This window comes from Amphibalanus amphitrite, unplaced genomic scaffold (genome assembly GCF_019059575.1).
Source record: "Amphibalanus amphitrite isolate SeventyFive unplaced genomic scaffold, NRLGWU_Aamphi_draft 000739F_arrow, whole genome shotgun sequence".
Classification (NCBI taxonomy): Eukaryota; Metazoa; Arthropoda; class Thecostraca; order Balanomorpha; family Balanidae; genus Amphibalanus; species Amphibalanus amphitrite.
In genome coordinates, this window is record NW_024882233.1 from 329,264 (window position 1) to 352,966 (window position 23,703).

A 23,703-nucleotide genomic window follows, 5' to 3' on the forward strand; every position below is an offset into this window, starting at 1 on the left:
CCCCTGAACCGCTCCTGGCGTCGCCCCTGTCGGACGCTCCTGGCGGTGACGCCTATGAATGGAGCGGCATTCGGCCGGCCGCCGCCGGGACCGCCGGGGCGGAGCGTCGGTGGTCCCGGCGGACGTGGGGCTTGAGGCCCTCTGAGGACAATGTGGGCCCTCTGAGGCCGGCGTGGGCCCTAGCTGTGGCCAGCGTGGAGCCCTCTGAGGCCAGCAGCATTGGACCCTCTGGTGCCAGGCCAGCGTTGGGCACTTTGAGGTCAGCGTGGGGCCCTCTGACGTCTGAGACTGATGCTGGACCATCTGAAGTCAGCGCGGGACCTTCTGAGACTGGCGTCGAGCTATCAGAGGCCACCTGGAGGACCTTGACAGTCAGACTTCAGCCATTATGCATGTTAGAGTCCTCTTATGTCGGAGTGTGCCCTTCCCTTAGAGGCCGGTATGGACCCTCAGCTGGGTGCGGGCTAGCTAGCTATGGGCTGGTTTAGGGTCCTCACGAGCCCACCTAAAGCCCTCAAGAGTCTGCATAGTGCGCGGACTATCAAAGATCCGTAGGCCCGCATCCTGCTGGGGTTCCTGGCTCTCCAGCTCCACGCAATGCTTGGAGCTGCTTGAACATCTCATTCAAGCTTGGCTCCTGGGTCACGTAGCGACATACGGTAGGCGGCATTCTGAAGCCAACGTCGAAAATCACGAAGAAATTACTTCAGTCTCATGTTTCAGAATTCAGGTCAATTGAAAGTTGAACTCTGCACGAGGAGCTGATCGACGCATCCCGAAAACAAATGCTCAGAGAGCAGGGTAATGACGGTGTCGCAGACTCCCGTGCCATCAAGCTCCTCCAGGACGACTCCCAGAGCAGCAACCAGTCTCCGATCTCGAACCTGTTCGGGGGCCAGTACAAGTCCACGCTGCGCTGCGTCAGCGGCGGGAACCAGTCGGCGAAGTTTGAGGCATTTTCACACCTCTCCGTGCCGATGCCTGCCAGGGCCAGTCAGTGCTCGCTCCACGAGTGCATCCAGCTTTTTGTGGAGGGCGGCACAATCAGCGGCTGGACTTGCCCGGAGTGTCAAAGCAGTGACGACCGGGCCACCAAGCGGCTTGACATCTGGCGTCTTCCACCAGTACTGATCATCCACATACAGCGCTTCTTCAACGACGGCGCGTGGAAGAAGAATCAGTCCAGTGTCCTGTGTCCGCTAAAAAACCTGGACATGTCACCGCACTTGGCTACCAAGGATGCGCACCAACAGCACCACAGGTATCACCTGTACGGTCGGTGGTGAACCATTTCGGTTCCATGGACAGTGGCCACTACACAGCCTTCTGCCACGCACCCACCACGGACAGATGGCACAAGTACGACCATCAGGTGCACGAACTGGGCGGGGGGAGCGTGCGAAGCTCGGCCGGATACTTGCTGTTTTACTCGGCCATCGACCATCGGCTGTAGGCTCTGCCACTTTCGCCCGTAACCAACCGAACGTTTAGTTCGTCCTCCATTCTTGAGGGCACTGTGAGTTTGTAACGTGACTGCAATGGTTGTGTTACGAAAATATGTTTTATCCTCATGAAGCTGGAAAAAATTGAAAGTTCATTTCACCAGAGTCCATCAAAAGTTAACTTTCGCTTATTTCGACTTTTTCGGCCATCCCCCTCCCCCACCATGGCGAAGTTTGCCCTCGAGGATCTCAGGGCGAATATAAGACACACGGGGGCCACGTGGGCCTCCGAAGCCTGCGCGTCATGCCTGGGGTCTTCAGAGGTCAACGACATGGAGCTCTTACGGGAATGGCGCGAAAACAGCGTGGATCCTCGGTGACCAGCATGGCTCCTACCGGTCTGTTAGGAGCCAGTAGAGGTCATCAGAAGTAGTTTCGACAATTACTTTTGATGGAGACACGCTAGAGTGATAGAAGATCCTGAATGCATTCAGCTCAACAATACACCTCGACTTTTGGGAAGCATGACCTTGACCTAAGGTCACATTATTGGCCATTCAGCGTGTCTCGGCAAGAGAAACATAGTGGTAGTGAAAACAAGATCTTCCGAAGGCATCACTGACGGAGGAGCGGGAGCAGGCGTGTTAATCGAGAGGCCGGACGGCGAGGTGACGGAGCTCCGCATCGCCGCCGGCCGCCTTTGCTCCAGTTACAGAGCGGAGATGATCGCGCTCCAAGCAGCTACCGACTACCCAACAGACGACCCCGCACACGAGGAGGACCCCCATCATCTTCTGCGCCGACTCCATGGCGGCACTCGCGCGCCTCCGTGAGGGACCGGTGGCGCATTCGCCGTCGGCGTGCATCAGAGCCGTGCCGGTCACATGGGAAGAGGCCGTCAACTATCCGCACCGGGTGCCAGGACAAGACGTGTACGGCAGCGTGTGCAGGCCTCTGCCGAGAGGAGCCGGTCTCGCCAAAGGCTGCTGTTTGCGGCTTCCGGTCCCATGTTTGTGGCATACGTCTGGTCCAGCCCCGACTCTGAACCTCGTGGATCGTGTCCGCCCGCGACGGCGGCTGGCCGACAACTGGCGTCCGCCGCCGACCGGGGCACAGCGAGCGGGCCACGCGCCACCAGCGGAACGGCGCGGATCGGTGGCGCAGTGGCGGCGCCAGGCACACGGAACAACGGGGCAGCGCCTCCAGCCGATCCATCGGGAAACAGTGATACTTGGGAGCAGTTTTGCTCAGTGTGCCGTTCAAAGTTTGTTTTATTTTTAAAATGAGCAAGCAATCAACATGATCAGTTAAACGCCGTCGATAGGGAGGACCTATAAAGCGATAGCTGTGCGAGGTCTACTCTACCAAGTAACCGTCTCTAGAAACTGTAGCTGCCATAGTGATAACAGGTGGCGCTTATTCAACAGGACAAAATGTGATCAGGTTTTTATGGATGAACGCTTTAAAAAATAACTTTTCATGGTCGCAAGTAGCACAATGGTGAGAGTCAATATAAAACACAATTGAAAACAGGTCTAAACAGCCAATATATTTTTAGAATCACATGTTATGTGCGACGAAAAGTCGTAACTGACAACACAGTCCACTCAAAGCATGCATATAGGTGCAAAAATCCGCGGCGAAACCAAGACCTTACTTCTACAGGATCATTTCTATAGGTCTTATCGCGATCAGGGGGCTGTCATCCCGGGACCGCCCGTGTATTATTCGCCAATCAGCTTAACACCACCGGTGACGTCACTGGAGGACCGCCAATCGGGGCCGGCCGGGCCCGTAGAAGGCCAAACGCAGAGTTGTTTTCAGAAAAGCGTAAGCCGTATAGATACAGTGGGGGATGGATTTTTGCTGTGATTCGGCTCTCCAAGAGTGCGTCAAGGTACGAGGACCCGGACAAAGGTCATGGTGAACCGGCATCTGATAAAATCCGCTCACCTCTCTTAGCAGCCGACTTCGACCCTTTGCACCCTCGTAAAACACAAAAGCTTGCCGGTCATCAATCCACCTGTGACCTGCATCTCTGCATCTGCTTACTACCTATCTACTATACTATTTGTGAAATGAAACTCTGTCTGTCTGTCTGTTTGCACCGTGCAGAGGGGTGCTTTGACGTCGTGCACAGGTCAAACGGTGCGGTCGAGGGGGCTGAAATTTTCGCAGCGTGTTGATGACGTCACGCGCACGTGCAGTGTCGAGGTCCGAATGTCGGGGGGTGGATGGTTCGCACGTGGCACGCGCTGGAAAAGGGTGCTTTTTCTCCAAATTTTGCTCGGCTCTCAAGCTTGCTTCAAGGCATCGGCAGCCGGGTTCAATGGACTTTGCAACTAAAATGCATGACGATCGGCGGCGGGTGCCTCTCATTTGCAGATTGGCCAAGTTACTTATTTTGATAAACAGAGGCGAATGAAGGTGTTGATATTCGGTAAATAAAGACAGTTTTCAATGCACTTACACAAAGGCACCGCGTTTGCCGCAGTGCGCCATATTTGTCCACATGCGCTATTTTTGTCGCAAATCGCACAACTTTGTCAAATATGGTCCGATAAAGGTGCAATTTGCTGGAAGGATGCATGGCAAAACGACAGGAATAAACGCACCACTTTTGTCGCAATGCGCCACATTTGTCACAAGGCGCCATTTCAACTAAATACGATTAAGAATAATGGAATGACACAAGTAGGAGCAGGGTTAGGAACTCTTTGTTTTAGTTTATCAGTTAATCTGATAGTCTGTGACCTCACATGACCCAGTGGTAGTGGTAGATGTAGTGGTAGTAGTATATGTAGGGGTAGTAGTAGTATTAGGGGTGGGGTAGTGGTAGGGGTAGTGTTAGGGGTAGTAGAAGGGGTAGTGGTAGGGGTAGTGGTAGGGGTAGTAGTAGAGGTAGTAGTAGGGGTAGTAGTAGGGGTAGTGGTAGGGGTAGTGGTAGGGGTAGAAGTAGGGGTAGTGGTAGGGGTAGGGGTAGTGTTAGGGGTAGTGGTAGGGGTAGTGGTAGGGGTAGGGGTATTGGTAGGGGTAGGGGTAGTGGTAGGGGTAGTGGTAGGGGTAGTGGTAGTGGTAGTGGTAGGGGTAGGTGTAGTGGTAGGGGTAGTGGTATGGGTAGTGGTACGGGTAGGGGTAGGGGTAGTGGTAGGGGTAGGGGTAGTGGTAGAGGTAGTGGTAGGAGTTGTAGTAGTGGTAGTGGTAGGGGTAGTGGTAGAGGTAGTGGTAGGAGTAGTGGTAGTGGTAGGGGTAGGGGTAGGGGTAGAAGTAGTAGAAGCGTGGTACAGGCCGATCCAATGTGACGTGGTGACCTATGCGACCTGGCCTGACCGAAGATGACCTGGCCTGACCCAGTGTGACCGGGGATGACCAACTTGACCTGACTTGATCCCGTATGACCCAAATTTCATCCAACTAAGTTATTATGTTCAAAATTTTCATCTGCACGTTTCCGTCCATATCTCTGCTTCCAGACGACAGATCAATTTAAATCAAACACCGTTCGAAAGCAAATTGGCTGCTGCCGCATTTTATGGCTACGCCGCGAAGCAAGTGGCGAAGCCGCTTGTATCGACTAGTTACTGCAGCCGTTTTGGAGCGGCTCACGGCCGATAACACACCGGGCGTGCGCTAGCCGCCAGTGCTAAGCGCTAACCACTGAGTGCGCGTGGCCGACTGCCGCCCCGATGGCGCTGGCCCCCGGCACCGGCGCGGCGCTGCTGACCCATGGAGGGGGGGGGGGCTGCTAATTAGTTGAGCCGGAATTGGGATAGAAACCGGTATGGGATTGGGATAGAAGCTCAGCGAGACAAAGGGATTGTGTGGTGCCTTCGGTAGGCCCCTCAAAATCACCCGTGTATAGGGCCCTCAGGGCCGCCGGTTATGAAGCCTTTGGAGGCACTGGTGTGGGCCCTCACAGGTACCGGTGTGAGGCTCTCAGAGGCATTGGTGCGGGGCCCCCAGAGGTGCCGCTGTGGGCCCTCAGAGGCGCCGGTGAGGGTCATCACAGTTGCCGTTGTGGGCCCTCAGAGACATTGCAGTGTGGGGTTGTTACAGTCGGGTGTGGGACCCTTAGAGCTGCTGGCTCGAACCCTTTACAGGCCGACAGGAGCTCTCAAAGACCGACAAGGGGCTCTCAAGAGGTCTGCGGAGCCTTCGGGAGCCCTGTGGAGTCCTTACAGACCAGCAAGGTACACTCAGACGCCAGTGGGGCCCTCAGAGTCGTCGGTGTGGGGCCCTCAAAAGTCACCGGTGCGTGGCCGTCCGATGCGCAGGTCCCGTCTGAGGCCGTCAGAGGTAGTCCGGCGTTGTGCCCCCAAAGCCGCCGATATATGGCCTTAAGAAGCACTGGTTTCGGGACCTCATTCAGGGGTGCCGGTTGAACTCAGAGGTGGCAGTGTGGGGCCCTCAGCTGGGCACCGGTTTGGGGCTTTCACAGCCGCCGGTGAGGGCCCTCGCAGGCGCCGTTGTGGGGGCCTTCAACCATTGGATTAGGGGGTCATCACAGGCGTGTGTGGAACCCTTAGAACTGCTGGTCCCTGATAGGCCGGTAAGGGCCCTCAGAGGCCGGCAGGCGGCAAGTAGCTCTCAGAGGTCGCCAATGGGCCCTGAGAGGCCGGCAAGGAACAACAAAAAGCCGGTGTGTGGCTCTTATGGAGAGAAGTGTGGCTATTCGGAGCACATACGGTGTTCTTTCGAACCCTGTGTGGCCCTTCTGAGTCGAAAATGCCAGCGGGGACCCTCAGCCGCCAATTGGTGTCGCAGGGCCCCTCGGGCCCGAGAGGCCCCCTGATCCGATGGGGGCACGTGCCCCCAGCCCCCCCCCCTCCGGGTGCAGATAGAGAATGCAATCGGCGGTGCGAGACACAACAATTGCAATCGTTCGTTCTCCCGTCGCGAGGTCGCCCATCCGACCTATATCCCAAGATTGTCAACCCTGGGGCTCGGGTCGGCAATGTATCGGCAAGGAAATCAGCTTTAGGTGGGTAAAAAAGTTATTAAGAGTCATTAGTTGTCGTTACGTTCAGTAATAACAACGATAAAGTGCCAAATGTACCAAACGTACAGCTTGGAGCCGGGCGCCGCGCGGCATCCACCAGTGACGTCACGCTAATGCTTAGCGACCGGTCCATTAGAAATCGCGGGATGATTCTACCTCTCTTATACGGCCTTGATCGCGATCATTCACTCGAATTTTCGCGTGTCTCAAACCACGATGAGGAGTTGTGGTGGACTGTCTTGAGCGGGAAGCGGATCATAAGTTGCCGTTTTGGGTGACTTTTGATCATTGAAGACCGTTCCGTCACTTGCCTTGGTAAGGGACGGGGGAGAGTTCACGTTCTGAGTGGTTTGACTCATTATCATTTGAATGATGCGAGATGGTGGAAAGTTTGCACACCTACACTTCTTACATCCCATGTCGGGATATGATCTTGAATTGGAAATACGATAAACTATCTGAACATTTAACCCGAACCGAATGTGTCTTTCGATAAATTCCTTCGACATTTTGTGGTAGACTAGCGCATTATGTCGGAAAACCCAATTTTGAGTTGTTCCTGGCCTGCCGGCAGATTCAGGTCAGGACGCTTTGGAACTTGATTGATGCTTATGGTGAATTCAAGCAACGTTTTCTGACTCTCATTGGTGTCTTGCCGTCTCGCTACCTCATTTTTCTTTCTTTCAGGAAGACGCCGGAAGGATACTGAGTGAGCGCGCAGAGACGCGACTAAGCTGCTCCCGAGTCATGCTAAGTGGGAGCAGAATGACTCGGCTGCTCCCGAGTCACATACTGAGTGATCGCACAGGGACGCGACTCGGCTGTTCGTAGTCACCACGTCACCAGTCACCGTGTCTGGGCGACTATGAGCGGCACCACACGAAGCCGAGCCCGGAACACCGCTGTCCAGCCCTCAGGTGACCAAACAGGGACACAATGAGGAGCAGAGGTCTGCCGGAAACTATAACAACAGCTACCGAAAACGGCTCCTTCTCCGGACCGGAGTGACGGGGCTGCCCCCGCCCACGGGCGCCTGAAACCCCGTCTTCACGCACGGCCATGGCCCCAGCGCGGATCCCGATAGGCGGCGGAGCGGCGCTGGCACCTGGGACTCGACTGGCGCAGACCGGAGCAGCGCACGCTGGGCCGGCGGACCGGAAAAGCGCTAGAAATACCCCCAAGAGTGACTTTCCACACTATGAACAAATATGTATCATTCGATCCAAGGCTATATAAACCAGGTAGAACGCTCCGGGAAAAAAGTTGGAAACAATAAATTAGTTGCGGCATTCCCTGATGACGCGAATGTGGGTCAGCGGCCGGCGGCCGGCGGCCGCTAACACTGTATGAGGATGAATGCACGGAACTTTTGCTTGTTGGAGATTGCGCTAGGCAGTTAAATGTTAATGTTAGGATATGTTTCGAAAGTAAATTGAACGACGCTTCGAACGCCGTCAATGAATTTGCGATACGACGACTATTTGTTTAGTTAGAGCCGGCGAACTTTTACCTTCCGACCGCGCGGGGAGGCGATATGGTGCCACATTGACGGTTTTTACGACAGCTCAAAATTCTTTTGAGCTAAAGAGCTGAAATTTGACATGTCCAATCTTTTGATCAAGCTGGATCTTCTGGTACAAGTCGCATATTTAAGGTACGTAAGGTTGTTGAGCTAAGTTGTCGCTCGTGAGCCTCTACATAGTCCAAAAACAACGCAATTTCTAAGCACTCAGTGCCAAGAAATCCTTCACAGAAAGATGATACTTGGCGGAAAGAATGGCTGTCGGTTTCTTACCGTTCGCATTTATCGTGTTTTCACAAGGTCAGGTCCCTCACGTCACCTCCCCTCATAACTCAATAGGACTAGGTGTACTATCATAGAAGCGTTTATCAATCGCCGGAAATCTTAGCCAATCCCACTGGACACTGGATCCATACCCACATGGGGCCCTCCTGACTGGCCACTCCCTCTGAAATCCACAATAACATTGGGCTGCGGCCATGGTTATGTATTAATGCTTTTTACTAACAGAAATACAACAACTTCAACCAGCACAATGCACGCCGCCACAACAGTCCGACCAACGTCCCTGATATCGACTAGCACTCGGCCGGATGCACATATGCGGAGCCAATTAGTCCGAATGTGACCTGCAGCTTACAATGGCTGTGTCGCATGGCGCATGGCACAGGACGATTCCTAGCAGCTGTCGGCTGGAGTGGAGAAACAGCACGTTGCGACACACCGCGCCGGCGACAGAGCTCAGCAGGGCTGGTTGGAGGCTGGAGACGGAGGTAAGGGCGGACACAGGCACAGACATTGCAGGACAAATAACAGGATGTCAGTTAGGGATATAATTCAAGACGAATGATTCAAGACGGACTGAAATAATGCACATTTTGCTCACTTGGATACCAACTGCAAACTTGACGTTTATAGCACCACGGAAACAATGGCCACACAGGAAAGAATCAAAAGATGAGGTGTTTTTAACTCAAAGTAAATAGAGGTTGCATATGATGGAACAGCCCGAAGTGCAGACAAGCACATATTTTTGGTAATAGTTATCAACTGTCCTACTCCTCTTCTCCCTTCATCAACTACTGGACACATCTGAGGAAGCACCAATGTCCATAACAAAAGCTTGCAAAGTAGTTTTATGAAGCCAAGGGAAATACCTATGCCTACATAATGCATGTAAACTCAAAATTACACATGCATGACAAAGAAAGCTTATGTAAAGAGAAGAGTTGGCAAAAGCATTTCATAGTTAAAATTATTCAAAACTGCACACAGGGCAAACATAAAAAGCAGCAAGTGTGCTGTTCTGTTATGCTAAGTAATAGTCCAAAACAAAATACATCTTTTCATGTTTGAACTGGTTGTTCTTCTATGCCACTTCATCCATATCTTGATTACAGATGGGCTGTTGCTGCAGGCTGATGAAGTGACACTTGATTGCCTTTGTGCGAGTTTCAGTTGCAGCCTCCTTGGGTACTGCACTGGAAAGCAGATTGAATTGAATGCCTCTGAAAGATAGGAATACAGGCACAGTTAGCTGTAGTAGTGTCAATGATAATAGACATGACATTTTTGTCCTTTGACATACATTTTGACATACATGAAGTACAAAAAGGTACAAAATAAATTGGTTGGTTTGTTTCAAGACACGCGCACTGCACAAAGCCGCACAGACATTACGCAGGGATATGAAATTGGTACACATAAAACTTGATGATTAAAAAGGTCAAAACTTGCAATAATAATTGAAGTAAAAGTTACAATCACAATCATTTGATTTAAAATGACTTGACAAGTCACAAGACGCAACGCTCCTATTCACTTAAGAAAGGTTTTTATGCTTTCATTATCCTCCACATATCAACCAGCTTGATACCAGGCTGTGCAATAGTGTGTACATAACCCCATGTTACCATTTTATTAGAGCAAGTGGGGTACAACAACAATGCTGATGTCAAACCCACATCTGCAACCCGTACTGCAGTTTCAATCACCTTACAAGCACACCTTCTGGCAGTTTAATAGGCAGAATGGTCATTACTACTTTCTCCTCATATTCAACACATATTCCCTTTATACAGATATAGTTTAGACCTGGTTATGGCAAGCATTTTCGAGAAAAGATATGATCAAAGTCCAAGACAAAGGTCGAGAGAAACAACACCAACATAAAACACCGACTATGTAGCACTAATACTGTCAAATTCATAAAAATATATACATGAATCGATCAGAAATTCACTGTAGATTTCGAAAATGGTGTCAAATGCCACTCAAATACCTCCATTCGCATGAACGAAGCAATAAAACACCGACCTTCAATTCCGCGTGCCATTCTCCATAGGCCACTGTGTATTAAATAACGCGTTCACTGATAGCAAAAAATGAGACCCACATATGACGCGTTTGCTACCAGCCAATCAGCGCTCGAGATGCCGAACGCTGATTGGTGGAGAGGGCCGTCGTTAGCAGTCCATTACACGTTGTTTTCCTTGAACATGTGCGTGAGCGCTGATGCTGCTCACGGGCTGTTGCCATTTTTCGTAATGCTGAAGGCACGGGAGCGAACCCCCCTGATTCGATCCCAAATTGATCAAAGCATACGATTCTGATGCCATTTTTGCCCTAAGGTCGAAATTGAGGTGGTCAGTTGTCACCAAACACAAGACTATTTAGACCCGCTAGTGGCCACCACATTCGCCGATTTTAACCCGCGAGTTGCTGGGGGGGGGGCGTTAAACGCCCCCACTTTTTTCGCCGGGCCATAGCATAAAAACGGCGCGCCGCAGGCGCGCCAAATTTTGGGTACCTGTAGGGAATTGATTGAAGTTTATTGTGACAAAGTTTCAAAAAAATCGGTCGTAAAATTTTTGAGATATCGAGGTTTTAGTGACGTCATGATTTCTGAGTTTTCGACCAAAAACGGCATAGGTTCAAAAAATCATACAAAATCACAGAATAGACATACAGACATGCCGTAAACGCCATTAGACTGCCAATACCATGAACAATCAAATGGCTATCTTCGATTATTGATTATCGTTCCGCATTTTCCAAAATCTTGAACTGAATCTTGGCAATTTCACGTGACTACTTCACGACCATGATACATGAATTTCTTAAATTGAACTTTTTGAGCCAAACACGTACATATATGATAAAATGAATGTCACCATCGTGTTCTACGCCCCAAATTACCCATAAAACATGTGTCACAGGCTGCGAATATCAGTTTTGATTTTTGGGGATATGTGCCTACCCGGTTGACCTGACCTTGACCCTGACCTATGCTTGACTGACCCCTACATGGAGCTGACACTCTTGTAGGCCTTATATGATGGATTGTGCACCGTTTTGACAGAGTTTATGACGAGAGGCGCCCATTGCGAAGTCCGGAAGTCAATGCTACTGAAAGCCCGATTTCAGATGTTTGACCTGACCTTGACCCGACCTGTGACCTCAAAATTCAACTTTAAAGTACTCATTTGAAGCGTCTCGTCGCGTTCTTTCGTTTGCCGCCTCGTGCGTTTCGCTGCGCCTATTGGTTCTCGAGTTATCGGCTGGGGGCGTTTAACGCCCCCCCCCCCCAGCAAACGGTGGGTGGCGAAATACCCCAGCAACTGCCGGGTTAATGCCAATCTTTAGTTGATATTTATTAGTTGACCAGTTGTCGTTTTGAACGCAATTCTCTGTCAGACTAGTTCAGGGCACTGTTGTTCACTGTACCAACAACATTCTTACATATTGCATCGCTTTTCTGCAAGATAAGCTAGCTTTTTGCAAGCAGCTGCAAGACCTAAATAAAAATCATGTCTAAATGTTTAAATAGACTTTTATAAAAACGTTATTTCGAGCGGCTAAAAATGAACATCTTATACTAGCCTCTGATTACTCATCTTTCGTTCCATATAGGTGCTTTGTATGTATGTATGTATTGTATGTATGTATTGACACCAAAAGCCTTCCACATATGGCGTGGCGATTACGGCTTAGATCCGAGTATAATGGGTAACAATCATGCGGGCAGGGGGAAGAACACTCAGCACTAGACGGCAGTCATCCATCGATGGGGGTCGCGACAATAATCATCTACATATGTACAGTCACCAGCAGTTGCTACCCATCACCCCCGGACGGCGGGGGAGCAAGCTACCACCGCCCCTGCGAGACTAGCGCCGCCATGCGCCAAGAAGTGGAAACACCACGTGACTGAGGCCACGTGAGGGCAGGGTCACGTGATGGAGGGGCGGAGCATAGTAGCTTTTGCACCCGACACTAACTGAAATGCGGCGCTGTGATTGGGCGCCTTAGCATGAATGAAGCCCCGGCGCCAGAATCAGCCGTTCGCCTTATATGGAAAGTGAGCCTTTGCGTTTCACTGTTCTGTATTGGTTTGAGAGCCACGACACCATACGAATTGTGAGCCCCTTTGAACGGGTCACCGCCCGAGGCACTGAGGCGACGGCTGTGCCGGGCAAAGTCTAGCCTGGTGGGAGAGGTGGGCCAGGGAAAGTGCGATCGAGCAGCCACTGGGACGTGGATTGGTATTATCCAACCGCGACAAACGATGTCAGCAGCCTCTTCTCGTGTCATAGACAGTGTCTATGACACGAAAAGCTAGACAGACAACGTGGGCAGTGCCCAATCAAAAGCTACTAAACGATCCAGTTAAGAAGGTGGCGAGGTAGCCAGACCAAATAAAAAGTTTTTAATTCGATTTTGGTTAACAAATGACATACCAGCCCGCTGTGATGGACCGCAAAAGGAGCTGAACAGTTCATACAACTTCTAAAAAGCTCAACGGTTTAAAAATTAAAAATTTAAATGTTAAAATTCAGCCTGCATGTTTAAACTCTGGTCCGGCGCTGGCAGGAAGCTTATATTGCCACTTGCAATTCCACTACGTTGTAATATAACCAATAGTTCTGTGAGAGCAGCAACTGAAAGCCCCGTTGAGGGGGGGGGAGGGCGGCGCGAAACAGCCCCCTCTCTCCTTTTCAGTCGATATCTCCTAAGGTATAGCAAATGTCGCCACCAAACTTTCAAGACCCCTCCGGGCATCATTTTTTACACCTTGTGACCAAATTTTTCGTTACGGTCCAAACTCCATAGACAAGCGGACATACGGTTTTACAAGAGTTAGGCGACGAAATACTCAGCTTAATTATTAAGTAATGGGCACCATTAGGTAGGCCATACAATTTTCTGTAGTACCGCATAGTCGCTGCAGTCAAAGGTGTTCTGGTTTTATGCTATATGCCAAAGAATTTTTGCGTGTAATCACCGGTGACACGACATATTTCTGCTTTATTGGGTTGGGCGGTGAAGTCGATGACGTGATCACAATGAAAATGGCTTAGTTTTGTAGAACATTGAATTCTGATTCCGGCACGACTCTCGCTAGTCCATTTTTTATTATAAATAAACCATTAATTGCGGTACAAAGTCAAAACTAGCCCGAAACGGCGCCCGCAGCGGCCGTTAGCACAGCGGCCTTATGGTAAACAGGTTAGTTCACATTCCCGCCGCTATGCGAGTGGCGGCGGCGCCACCTGTCCTCATGTCCGCCTTGGACCGTAACGTCCACAGCTCTTATGAAAGGTTAGTCACAAATGACGTCAGAGGGATGTCATGTTCTGTCATTTTCGACCCAATAAAAGGTTTAGCGGGAAGAGCTGTCACGCTTAAAGTTTTGAAGATAACGAAAAATATTCAAAATCAAAAAGATGTAAAATAAACAGCGCTACCAAACTGCCAACTCTTATTTCCAAACAAAAATTGATTTTGACCATCAAAACTATAGAAGTAAACACCCCGAAAATACCAACAACTTTCAAAATTAAAACTGAAATATATGTTATAGAACTATCTGCTCTAGATATGCCAAACTTAAACTCGTTAGCTCCATTTTTAGCAAAGTTATGGCAAAAAAAAACTCAAAATTTATTTCGTAAAATTTTTCAAATTCAATTTTTAGCCGTCACAGAACACACAGAGCAAGCCAAAGACCACCATTGGATTTCCTGTGATGAGCTGCATCGAATAGATACCCCTTTTATGCAAAATATCAACTTTCAAATTTGACCTTCTTTGACCTGACCTCCACCAGAATGTAATCAAAACTGGCCCCAATGGCCGTCTAGCCCACACCATTGAATTCTAAATGTAAAATTGGCCATAAAACATGTATCACACGACCCTAGCATAGTTGGGTTCATATTGCAACCCTTAGTGACCTGACCTCTGTGAACTGACCTGGCATCAATGACCTCTTTAGGCAACATATGTATTAGACGACAATAGGGTGTATCGTCGAATTTTGATTTTTTTTAATCGTCTTCACTACTAAATTTTATTGGTCCCTGGCATGTTTGAAGCCGTAGGATACCAATAAAAAAAATCTGGGACGAAAACCTAGCCTGCTGCGAGCGGTTGAACGGAGGCCTGTCGGGACGGCGCCAGGCGTTGAAGTCTCCCCGTTAGTTACGCGCACACTAGCACCACGCGGCGGCTGGCGCCGTGCCGCCGCGTTCCCGGTCAGCCGTGTTTTAGCGTTCACTGACGGGTCGAGGTGATTATTCTAAGCTTTCCTAAGAAGCTTTCTGCCCCGCAGCTCATTATTGAGCAAGAATATCGCACAAACTGTTACGGCAGGCAAAAGATTCGTTTCATAGGATTTATCTATTGTCGCCTCTTTGATGTACGTAATAACTGAAAAATACACATAAATAACAATCAGTCCATAAAAACGATAATTGATACAAATATGACGCTCATTCATATAAAGCATAGATTATCACAGCCAAAATTATGAGAAATAAAGCAAATAAATGGTTAAATCAGTAACGTAACAAGTCAGTAACATGTTGGCAAATCATTTGGATAATAACATAATCATAAATATCATCTATTCTGTCACCTACTCTCTCCTTCCTTTGGCATAGCCCACGTGTCAGATATCTCAGCGCCGAATCACTGGCCACGATGCGCAGTGCGCCACGCAAACAAATCAAGGGCCGCGTTCGCCGCGCTATTCCTGGGGAAACCCGCAAGCAAATTGTAATGCGGGAACATGGCTCCCCCAAATTTGAACAAAATTTGCACTTCCTCTAAATCTCGACGCGAGATCACATCGTAACACCGTAACACCCAACACATCGTCACGCTCCTCTGGCGAGTTCAGTTTTGCACGCGCACTCACTGATCGCTCACTGATCATCCCACTCACTGATCAATATAGTCCGTAGCAGATCACTGAGCACTTTGTGCTTCGATTGGTCGACCTGACCAATCCACATCAGGCTTCCTCGACGGGGAATCACGTACAGTCCCTCCGCAGGAGAAGCACAAGGCGGTGCACCGGCCTCTCGTACTCGGAGCCGCCCAGGAGCACGCGAACCTTCCGCACCAGGTGGTCGCCGCTCAGGTGCGTAGCGACGACACGCGCCAACGGCCACTCCGAGCGCGGGCGCTCGTCGTCCACGACGAGAACGATGTCGTCGACCTCGATGTTCTGCACAACCCTCGTCCATTTGCGTCTCTCTTGTGCAGCGTAGACGATCTCCCTTCTCCAGCGGGCCCAGAAATCGTTCGCCAGGTGTTGGATGCGCCTCCACCGCTGGCGGGCGTACAGGTCCGGCGAAGAGAACCTACCAGGAAAGGGAAGAACTATTCTACTTTTCTGTGTAAGGAGGAGGCTGGGGCTGAGAGGTTCGAGTTTGTTAGTGTCAGACATATCAACTACAGAGATGGGACGGCTATTGACTATGTCCTCCACCTCACACATCATGGTCCGAAGCAGCTCGTCGTCCAGCTGCTGTCCGTTGGTGACCAGAAGGCTGGTCAGTGCTGATCTGGCACAGCGGATCATTCTCTCCCATATCCCGCCCATATGACTGGCATGAGGGGGACTGAATGAGAACTCGATCCAATCACACTGGTCCTTCAGCAAAGCTTCTGTGACCTCTGATTTCATCTCCTTCAGTGCAGCTTTCAAAGCGCTCTGTCCACCGACAAAGTTGCTGCCGTTGTCGCAGTATAGTCGCTGTACAGGTCCCCTTCTACAAACAAATCTCCTGTACGCATTGAGAAATGAGTCGGTTGACATAGAGTTGAGCGTCTCCAGATGCACCGCTCTAGAACTCAGGCAGGTGAAGATAAGTCCCCACCGTTTCACCTCACTTCGACGCTCCTTCACAAAGAAGGGGCCGAAACAGTCCACACCACTAAACGTGAAGGGAGCGGACGGCTCCAGCCGTTCGGACGGGAGATCAGCCATCTTTTGTCCACAGGCTGAGCCACGCAGCCTTCTGCAGAGCACGCAGCGCAGAACGTAGCTCGAGACCGCTGATCGTCCGTGTATGACCCAGTAGCCTTGCTGTCTGATCTCACCCAGCGTCATTTCTCTTCCAGAGTGGCCTGTCTTCTCATGACACTGACGAATGATGAGAGTCGTCACATGACTGCTCTTGGGTAAGATCACCGGGTTTGTGACCTCTTGAGGCAGGCTGGCCCGCCTGATCCTACCTCCGACACAGAGGAGGCCATTGTGTCTCATAACCGGGTCCAGTTTTCTCAGTGAGCTGTTCCTCTTCTGTTCTTTCAGCTGACAGCTGGACAAATCATCTTCCGTGTTGTCCTTCGACTTCTCGAGTGTTTCACTTCCATCGTGACACTGCTCTCGGACAAGAACCATCTCGTTCTTGAATGTCTCTTTCTGCAGCGACCTCAAGATGATTACTTCAGCCTCCTTGAGGTCTTGTACTTGCAGTTCATCCTGCGTCCGAGTTCCTTCACTGTTATCAGCACGACGCTTCTTGCTCGCTTCTTGCAGCTTCCTCATGTACCGCAAGCAGTTTGCCACTGCTTTCTTCGCGGTGAACCACGAGGAAAATCGCTCCAGTCGTTCCAGCAGAGTAGGATACACTGCTGCGGATGTGCTGCTCTTGGTCATTAGTGCAGCTGCTTTCTTCACCTCTGGGTCTCGCTCATCTACCACTTCTTCGTTGTCCACCAGCGGTAGATCTGTTGAGAGGGAGAGGAATGCTGGTCCATGCCACCAGAGATGATTGTCAACAAGTTCTCGCACACAACTGCCGCGAGAAGTCACATCAGCAGGGTTATCAGCTGAAGAGATGAAGTGCCACTGATCGGGGGTCGTGTGGTTGTTGATCAGCTGCACACGGTTAGCAACATATACGTGAAACCTACGAGAACTGTTCCGTATATATCCCAGTACAACTCGGCTATCGCACCAGTAGTGTTGTTCCAACGCAGGGATGCTCAGTTCGTGTCCCAGGAACTCACCGAGCTCAGCAGCCAGCACTGCCGCCGCGAGCTCCAGGCGAGGGACAGTGATGACTTTCTTCGGCGTCACTCTCGACTTGGCCATCACCAGGTCGCAGGTTACCTCATCGTCTCGGATAGCTCGTAGGTAGCTGCATGCACCATATCCACACATGGAGGCGTCGGAAAAGTGATGCAACTCGTATCTGGTCGTGCCGCTGCTCGGTCGCATGTTGGCTCCATACTGCCTCGGGAGCCTCAGAGCCGAGAGGTTCAGCAGCTCCTTCCTCCAGGTAAGCCATTCAAGGCCCAGCTCCTCGGGAACTGGGTCGTCCCATGTGCAGTCTTGGCCACACAGCTCCTTGATGATCATCTTTCCACGAAGCGTGATCGGCGAGATCAGCCCCAGCGGATCGAAAACAGAGCTGACACCTGAAAGTATGCCTCGCCTGGTCAGCGGTTTTTCAGGGATGTCGATGTTGAACAGGATCGTATCAGAGAACAGATCCCACCTTACTCCTAGTGCCTGCTCACAGAGCTCAGTCTTGTGCTTCAAGAGGTCCACATTCTGCAGCGTCTTGGACCTGGAGTAGATCGGGATGGTTCCCAGAACTGCAGAGTCATTGCTGGCGAACTTTCCAAGCTTAAATCCGCCTTCAGCGCAGAGTTTCGTCGTGTTCTCGATGAGCGAGATGGCCGTACTTGCTCGAGGCGTTGAAGCTAGCCCATCATCGACATAGAAGTCGCGTTTCACGAAGGCGGCTGCTTCCTCTCCGTGTCTCGACGCGTACAGCTCTGCTGTCAGGTTCAGAGCGTGCATGGCGCACGCAGGCGACGAGATGGCTCCGAAGAGATGCGTGGTCATTCTGTACAAGACAGGCTCCTCTTCCACGTCACCTCCCGGCCACCACAAGAATCTCAACAGGTTTCTGTCCGGCGGTGAAACCACGACTCGGTTGAACATCGCCTCAATGTTACATGTCAGCGCGATCTTCTCCTTTCTGAACCGCGTCAGAATGCCTACCAGGTTGTTGGAGAAGTCAGGTCCCTGCAACAGTTCCCGATTGAGGCATCGTCCAAGGTACTCGGTACTGCAGTCGAATACCACTCTGACTTTGTTTTTCTTCTTTTCGATGACGCCATGGTGTGGGACGTACCACACACGTCCATTGCTGGCCTCGATTTCTTCATCAGGGACGGGCTCAGCGTACCCTTTGGCCAGCATCTCTTCCATAGCTCTGACGTACAGGTTCTTGTAGTCGGAATCCTTCTTGAACTTCCTACTTAGGGACTGCAGACGGCCCTGAGCTTGTTCAATGTTGTCCGGCAGTTTGGTGTTTGGCTCACGCAGCGGAAGTGGAGCCTCGAAACGACCATCCGCGAGCTGGTGCATACCGTCTTCCATTATCCTCAGGAACTGCTTGTCGTCTTGAGACATCGCTTTGCCCTTGTCTCTCTGTGGGTCAAAGTCAGAGTCAAACATTCTAGCGACTTGCTCTGGATGTAGTTCTCTGGCTCTCACTCTGAACGCGTAGTGTTGAATCCTCTTTGGGCCTGCTTCTGTCGAGATAAAGAGGCACGCAGAGTCTTCTTGTCCGTCAGTTTCCTCGGCCTCTCCCATGTAGCCAACCACACTCCAGCCTAGGCTTGTACGAATCGCCCACGGCTCGTCGTCTCCACCTGTGATCACTTCAAGGGGTTTCAGGGCCTTCGAGCAGTTGACACCAATGAGGATACCGATCTCAGCCTCGGGTCGATACTCTGGCAGCTCTCGGGAGACTTCACGTAGATGTGTCCACTCGGCTGTAGTCTCACGTCGTGGAATGAGCTGACGTTCGGCTGGGATGTCTTCCTTTGAGTATGTGGGAGGCAACTCTATCTTCTGGCTTCCAGAGAGATCTCGGATGGTGAAGCCCCTGATGACTTGACTTTTGGAGACAGTCTTCCCGGTCATCGTGTTCACTTCCAGAGCCACTTCTTCGCCATCCACACCCATTCTCTGCAACACAGAATCCTTCACGAAACAGGTGTCGGACTGTGGGTCCAACAGCGCGTACACGATCTCTTTGCTGGTTGGACAGTCTCGATGCTCAAGCTGGACGGGCACCAGCATCGAGTGTGTGCACTTCAGCCTCACACTTCTCGTGTCACTGGAGGTGACATGGAGCGACGTGGCCGTCGTCTGGGTTCCTGTTGAAGCAGAAGCCGTCCTGCTGTGCTTCAGAAGGCTCTCATCGTGCAGTAGAGTAGGGTGCAGTCTTTTGCACTTCTCGCACTGCTGCTTCCTCCTGCACTCTTTCCACCTGTGGCCTCGTCTCAGGCAGCCTCCACACAGTCCTCGTTGCCGAACGAGCTCCTGTCGCTCCTTCAAGGACATCTTCATGAACGCTGCACACTGATCCATGGAGTGATCGTCCTTACAGATAACGCAGTACTGCTGCTGAAGCTGCAGGTTTTCCTGTCTCTGATTCACTGGCACAGATGTAAGAAGCACATGTGTGTTTCTTTCCTTCTTTGTCGGTGGTCTCTTCCTGTCTTCTTCTCGATTCCGTGACGTCACAGGACCAGAAGAGACTCTTGCCTCCTTGCTCATGAAAGAGACGAACTGTGAGAAGGGAGGATACTGAGGTATGGCACCATCTTCAGGTTCGTGTATCCACCTGTCCACCACCCGTCTCCAACTGTCACTCATGTACCTTGGCAGTTTTCTGATGACCATGTCAATCTCATGCATGCCTTCAAACATCTTCAGCTCTTGCATGGAGTTTGAAACCATCAAACACTGTTCAAGAAAGTCAGCCAGTTCAGTGAGTGACTTACTGTCTCCTACCTTCACCTCTGGCCACTTGTACAACCTCTTCTTGAACTCATTGGCAGTGATGAAGGCATTGCCATATCGGTCTGTCAGTCGTTTCTTGGCCTGCATGTATGCGTCCTCTGAGCTCAGCTGTAGGAAACCGAGAATGGAGTTCCGAGCATCTCCAGCAGTGTAGTGCCCCAAGTAATGGAGTCGTTCACTTGGTGACGAGCATCTGGCCTCAATGTAGGCTTCGAAAGCCTTCAGCCACATGTGGAATGTCGTGTGGTCGCCTCTGAAGATGCTTGGCTCAATCTGAGGCAGACGATCTCTCTGAGCCTGCTGAGAAAGAAGCTCAGTCAACACAGACACAGTCACTGGTGCAGTTGCTGGCTCAGGACCTGGGGGTGGAGATTGTTCAACTGCGGTCAGCTGCGGGTTGGTACGGTTTGTCATGTCTGTGTTTGCTTCATGACAATCAGTAGTACATTCTCCCGTACTGACCTGGTTCACCTTCCTTGTCTGCAGGCTACCATCTCCAACTTCTTGTGGTGTCAGAAATGATGTGTCAATCTCCCTTTCCATATTCTCAATCACTTCTGTCTTTGCTTGCTGAATCTTCAGTTCAGTGTTCAGTTTGTGTCGTTCTTCTTTCCACTTCAGTTCTTGCATTTGGGTTTCCATCATTTTCATTTCTCTTTCCAGCTGGCACTTCTCCTCAAGAGCAGCTGCTCTTGTCTTGAGCTCCACTGTGCTTTGGCTTTCTTTTACTTTCAACATGTACAGCTGGGCTCTCATTGACATTCCTGATCTTGATGACCCGCTCTTCGCAGATGAACATTCATCTTGATCCTTTGTCTTCTTTTGGTTGACATCCTCTCCTTGGGCTGGTGTCAGAGATTCAATTGTCCCTCTCATGACCTCCAACTCCATCAGTTTCTGCTCATACGTTGTCCTGTGCTCATCATAATCTCCTCCCAGAAGAGTACACAGGTCACCATCTGTCTGTTTCAGTCTAATGTAAGTGTGCTGCCATCTGGAGATCTTTGCAACTGTTTGCTGCATCCTGTCTTCATCATCTTCAGATGTCAGATCATCCAGAAGCATCTTTCCGTCTTTCTCCAGCTTGATCAGCATTTGTCTGAACATCTTCAGCTTCAATTCCTTTTGGTACTGGTAACCCTTCTCAGTCATTTTCAGTGCCTGGGCGGGCCTTGTGACAACACGCTCTTGATCATCAGTTGGATCCATGGTGTGCAGGTAATTGGAATGACGAGGTAGGTAGGATTCAACAAAATTCTGTTCTAAATCTACACTACCAGTTCATGTTAGTCATGTGCCACAGTTAGTGCCAACTACAACATAATAAAACAGGATCAATCATGGGTAGGTACACTGTTAGTTAAAAACATACCTCAAAATTCAAGCAAATAACTACACTGGAGGGAAACCCTGGTACGGCTTTGTCTCATTGGGTCAGAGAGGAATTCATTGTGCCATAACTGGAGAGATTATTACTGTTACGGCAGGCAAAAGATTCGTTTCATAGGATTTATCTATTGTCGCCTCTTTGATGTACGTAATAACTGAAAAATACACATAAATAACAATCAGTCCATAAAAACGATAATTGATACAAATATGACGCTCATTCATATAAAGCATAGATTATCACAGCCAAAATTATGAGAAATAAAGCAAATAAATGGTTAAATCAGTAACGTAACAAGTCAGTAACATGTTGGCAAATCATTTGGATAATAACATAATCATAAATATCATCTATTCTGTCACCTACTCTCTCCTTCCTTTGGCATAGCCCACGTGTCAGATATCTCAGCGCCGAATCACTGGCCACGATGCGCAGTGCGCCACGCAAACAAATCAAGGGCCGCGTTCGCCGCGCTATTCCTGGGGAAACCCGCAAGCAAATTGTAATGCGGGAACACAAACTGCATAGAACATTGACATGCAGGTTGTCGGCACATATGGAGAAGGGGATGTTTTGGTTAATGCCTCCTCTAATAGGAAGAGATTGTGGAAGAACAACACATTTCTCTTGGAAATTACTCATCCTCCTTCTTCCTACGTGCCTGCTTTAGTAATCGACAGGGACCGCGGATTCAAATTCTCGTAGGGTGTGCAAGATGTGGCGATTGGGCCCCCATCTCACGCCGGGCCCCTTCCAAAAAGTCAGCGCCGCCACTGCTCCGGAATAAGCCGGTTCTAAGGAAGCGGGACGGGAAAACCTTCAAAATTGACGGTCGTAAGATGACTGAGCGAGCATCTTACGGTCAGGAGATGCATTAGCAGAGTAAATGCACATGCATGCATGCAACGTGATCCAAATCGATCTCCGATTTTCCCAAACAGGCCCCTAAAGGCTTACAGTGGCCTTCAAGGGCCCCTACGGGCCTCAGAGAGCCCTTTTGCACAGTTGATGTTGGTACACTTCTTTTTATCATGGATTACATGAATTAGTTTAAAAATAAAACACGGCCGGCGGGATGTTTGGGCCCATCGATTTGGCCCCTATGACCTATGGGGGTCTGGCCTCCGGCCTCCTTAGCTTCTCCATTGCTCTACGGCCCAAACGCTGGCTTTGGGGCCCCATAAAGGCCGCACGCCAGCTCCTGAGACCCAACGCCGGCAATTCTAAGGGTCACCGGCGCACCGCACACGGTCTTTGAAGGTCCCATAACGGCCTCTGGACTAATACCTCATGTACATAGAAATATGGATGCCCACGCCGCTTCTTGGGCCCCCACACCGGGCTCTTTGACACCGTTCGCCGGCTCCATGGGGTACCAACTACCACCAAGCAAGCTCGCCTGGAGGTCCCCCACCGTCTCTTGGCGCCCGAGTAGCCTCGATGCCTGAATAGGGCCCTGAGACATCGACATTGGCCAAAAAGCGTTCGTGTAGGCCCTCAGAAACTGGTGTGAGCCCTGAGATTACTGTGTGGGCTACTCAGGCACTTCTGTCGGGTCATCATGCATCGATTTGGGTCCGAGCTAGTAAGGGTTATCAGAAGCATCCTTTAGCCCTGCGACTTCAGAGGTTGGTGTGAGATCCTAAAAAAGAAAGTGAGGGCACTCCGGGGCTTGCAAAGGGCTTTTCCTCGGAGGTCAGCCTTGGCCGAACGGCGTTCCTCAAATTGGTGTAGGGCGCTGAGATTACTGAATGTGACTCTCGAGTATTGGCATGGGGCCCTCAACTATCAGCACGGAGCCCTCAGGAGCCGGTAAGGGCTCCTCTGCGGCATGCATAAGCCATCCTGTCTCAGATGCCGGTGTGAGATCCTAAACAAGAGCTGAGTGCACTTAAAAACCTGCGTAGGGCCCTCAGAGATCAGCTTTGACCAGACGGCGGTCGTGGACGCCCTTAAAAACTGACGTAGGGGCCGCCTCAGTCGGTCGGCCCTCTCACATCAGCCTGGGGATCTCAGGAATCGGCCTGGGGCCCTCAAGAGCCGGTTAGGGTCCTCGGAAAGTGGCATTATACCCTGAGATAGCTGTGTAAAGCCCTCGGGTAACGGCTAAGGGCCCTCCGGCATCGGCCTGCGCCCCCGGGCATTGGCCAGAGGTCCTTGGATATCGGTCTGGGGCCCCTCAAGAGCCGGTGAGGGCCTTCAGAAACTGGTATGGGGCCCTGAGAT

At 50.7% G+C, this 23,703-nt stretch overlaps 1 protein-coding gene and 1 non-coding gene across 2 annotated transcripts; both read left to right on the forward strand.

Moving 5' to 3' along the window:
- The first annotated feature begins 785 nt into the window (after positions 1-785).
- Positions 786-1,286, forward strand: LOC122365420 (ubiquitin carboxyl-terminal hydrolase 8-like). Its single transcript, XM_043336635.1, has one exon. It carries the CDS (start codon positions 786-788, stop codon positions 1,284-1,286), a length of 501 nt encoding a protein of 166 aa, XP_043192570.1.
- A 5,301-nt stretch (positions 1,287-6,587) lies between these two features.
- LOC122365432 lies at positions 6,588-6,791 on the forward strand. Its single transcript, XR_006253742.1, has one exon. It is a non-coding gene; the product is annotated as a small nucleolar RNA U3 (small nucleolar RNA).
- The last annotated feature ends 16,912 nt before the right edge of the window (positions 6,792-23,703 follow it).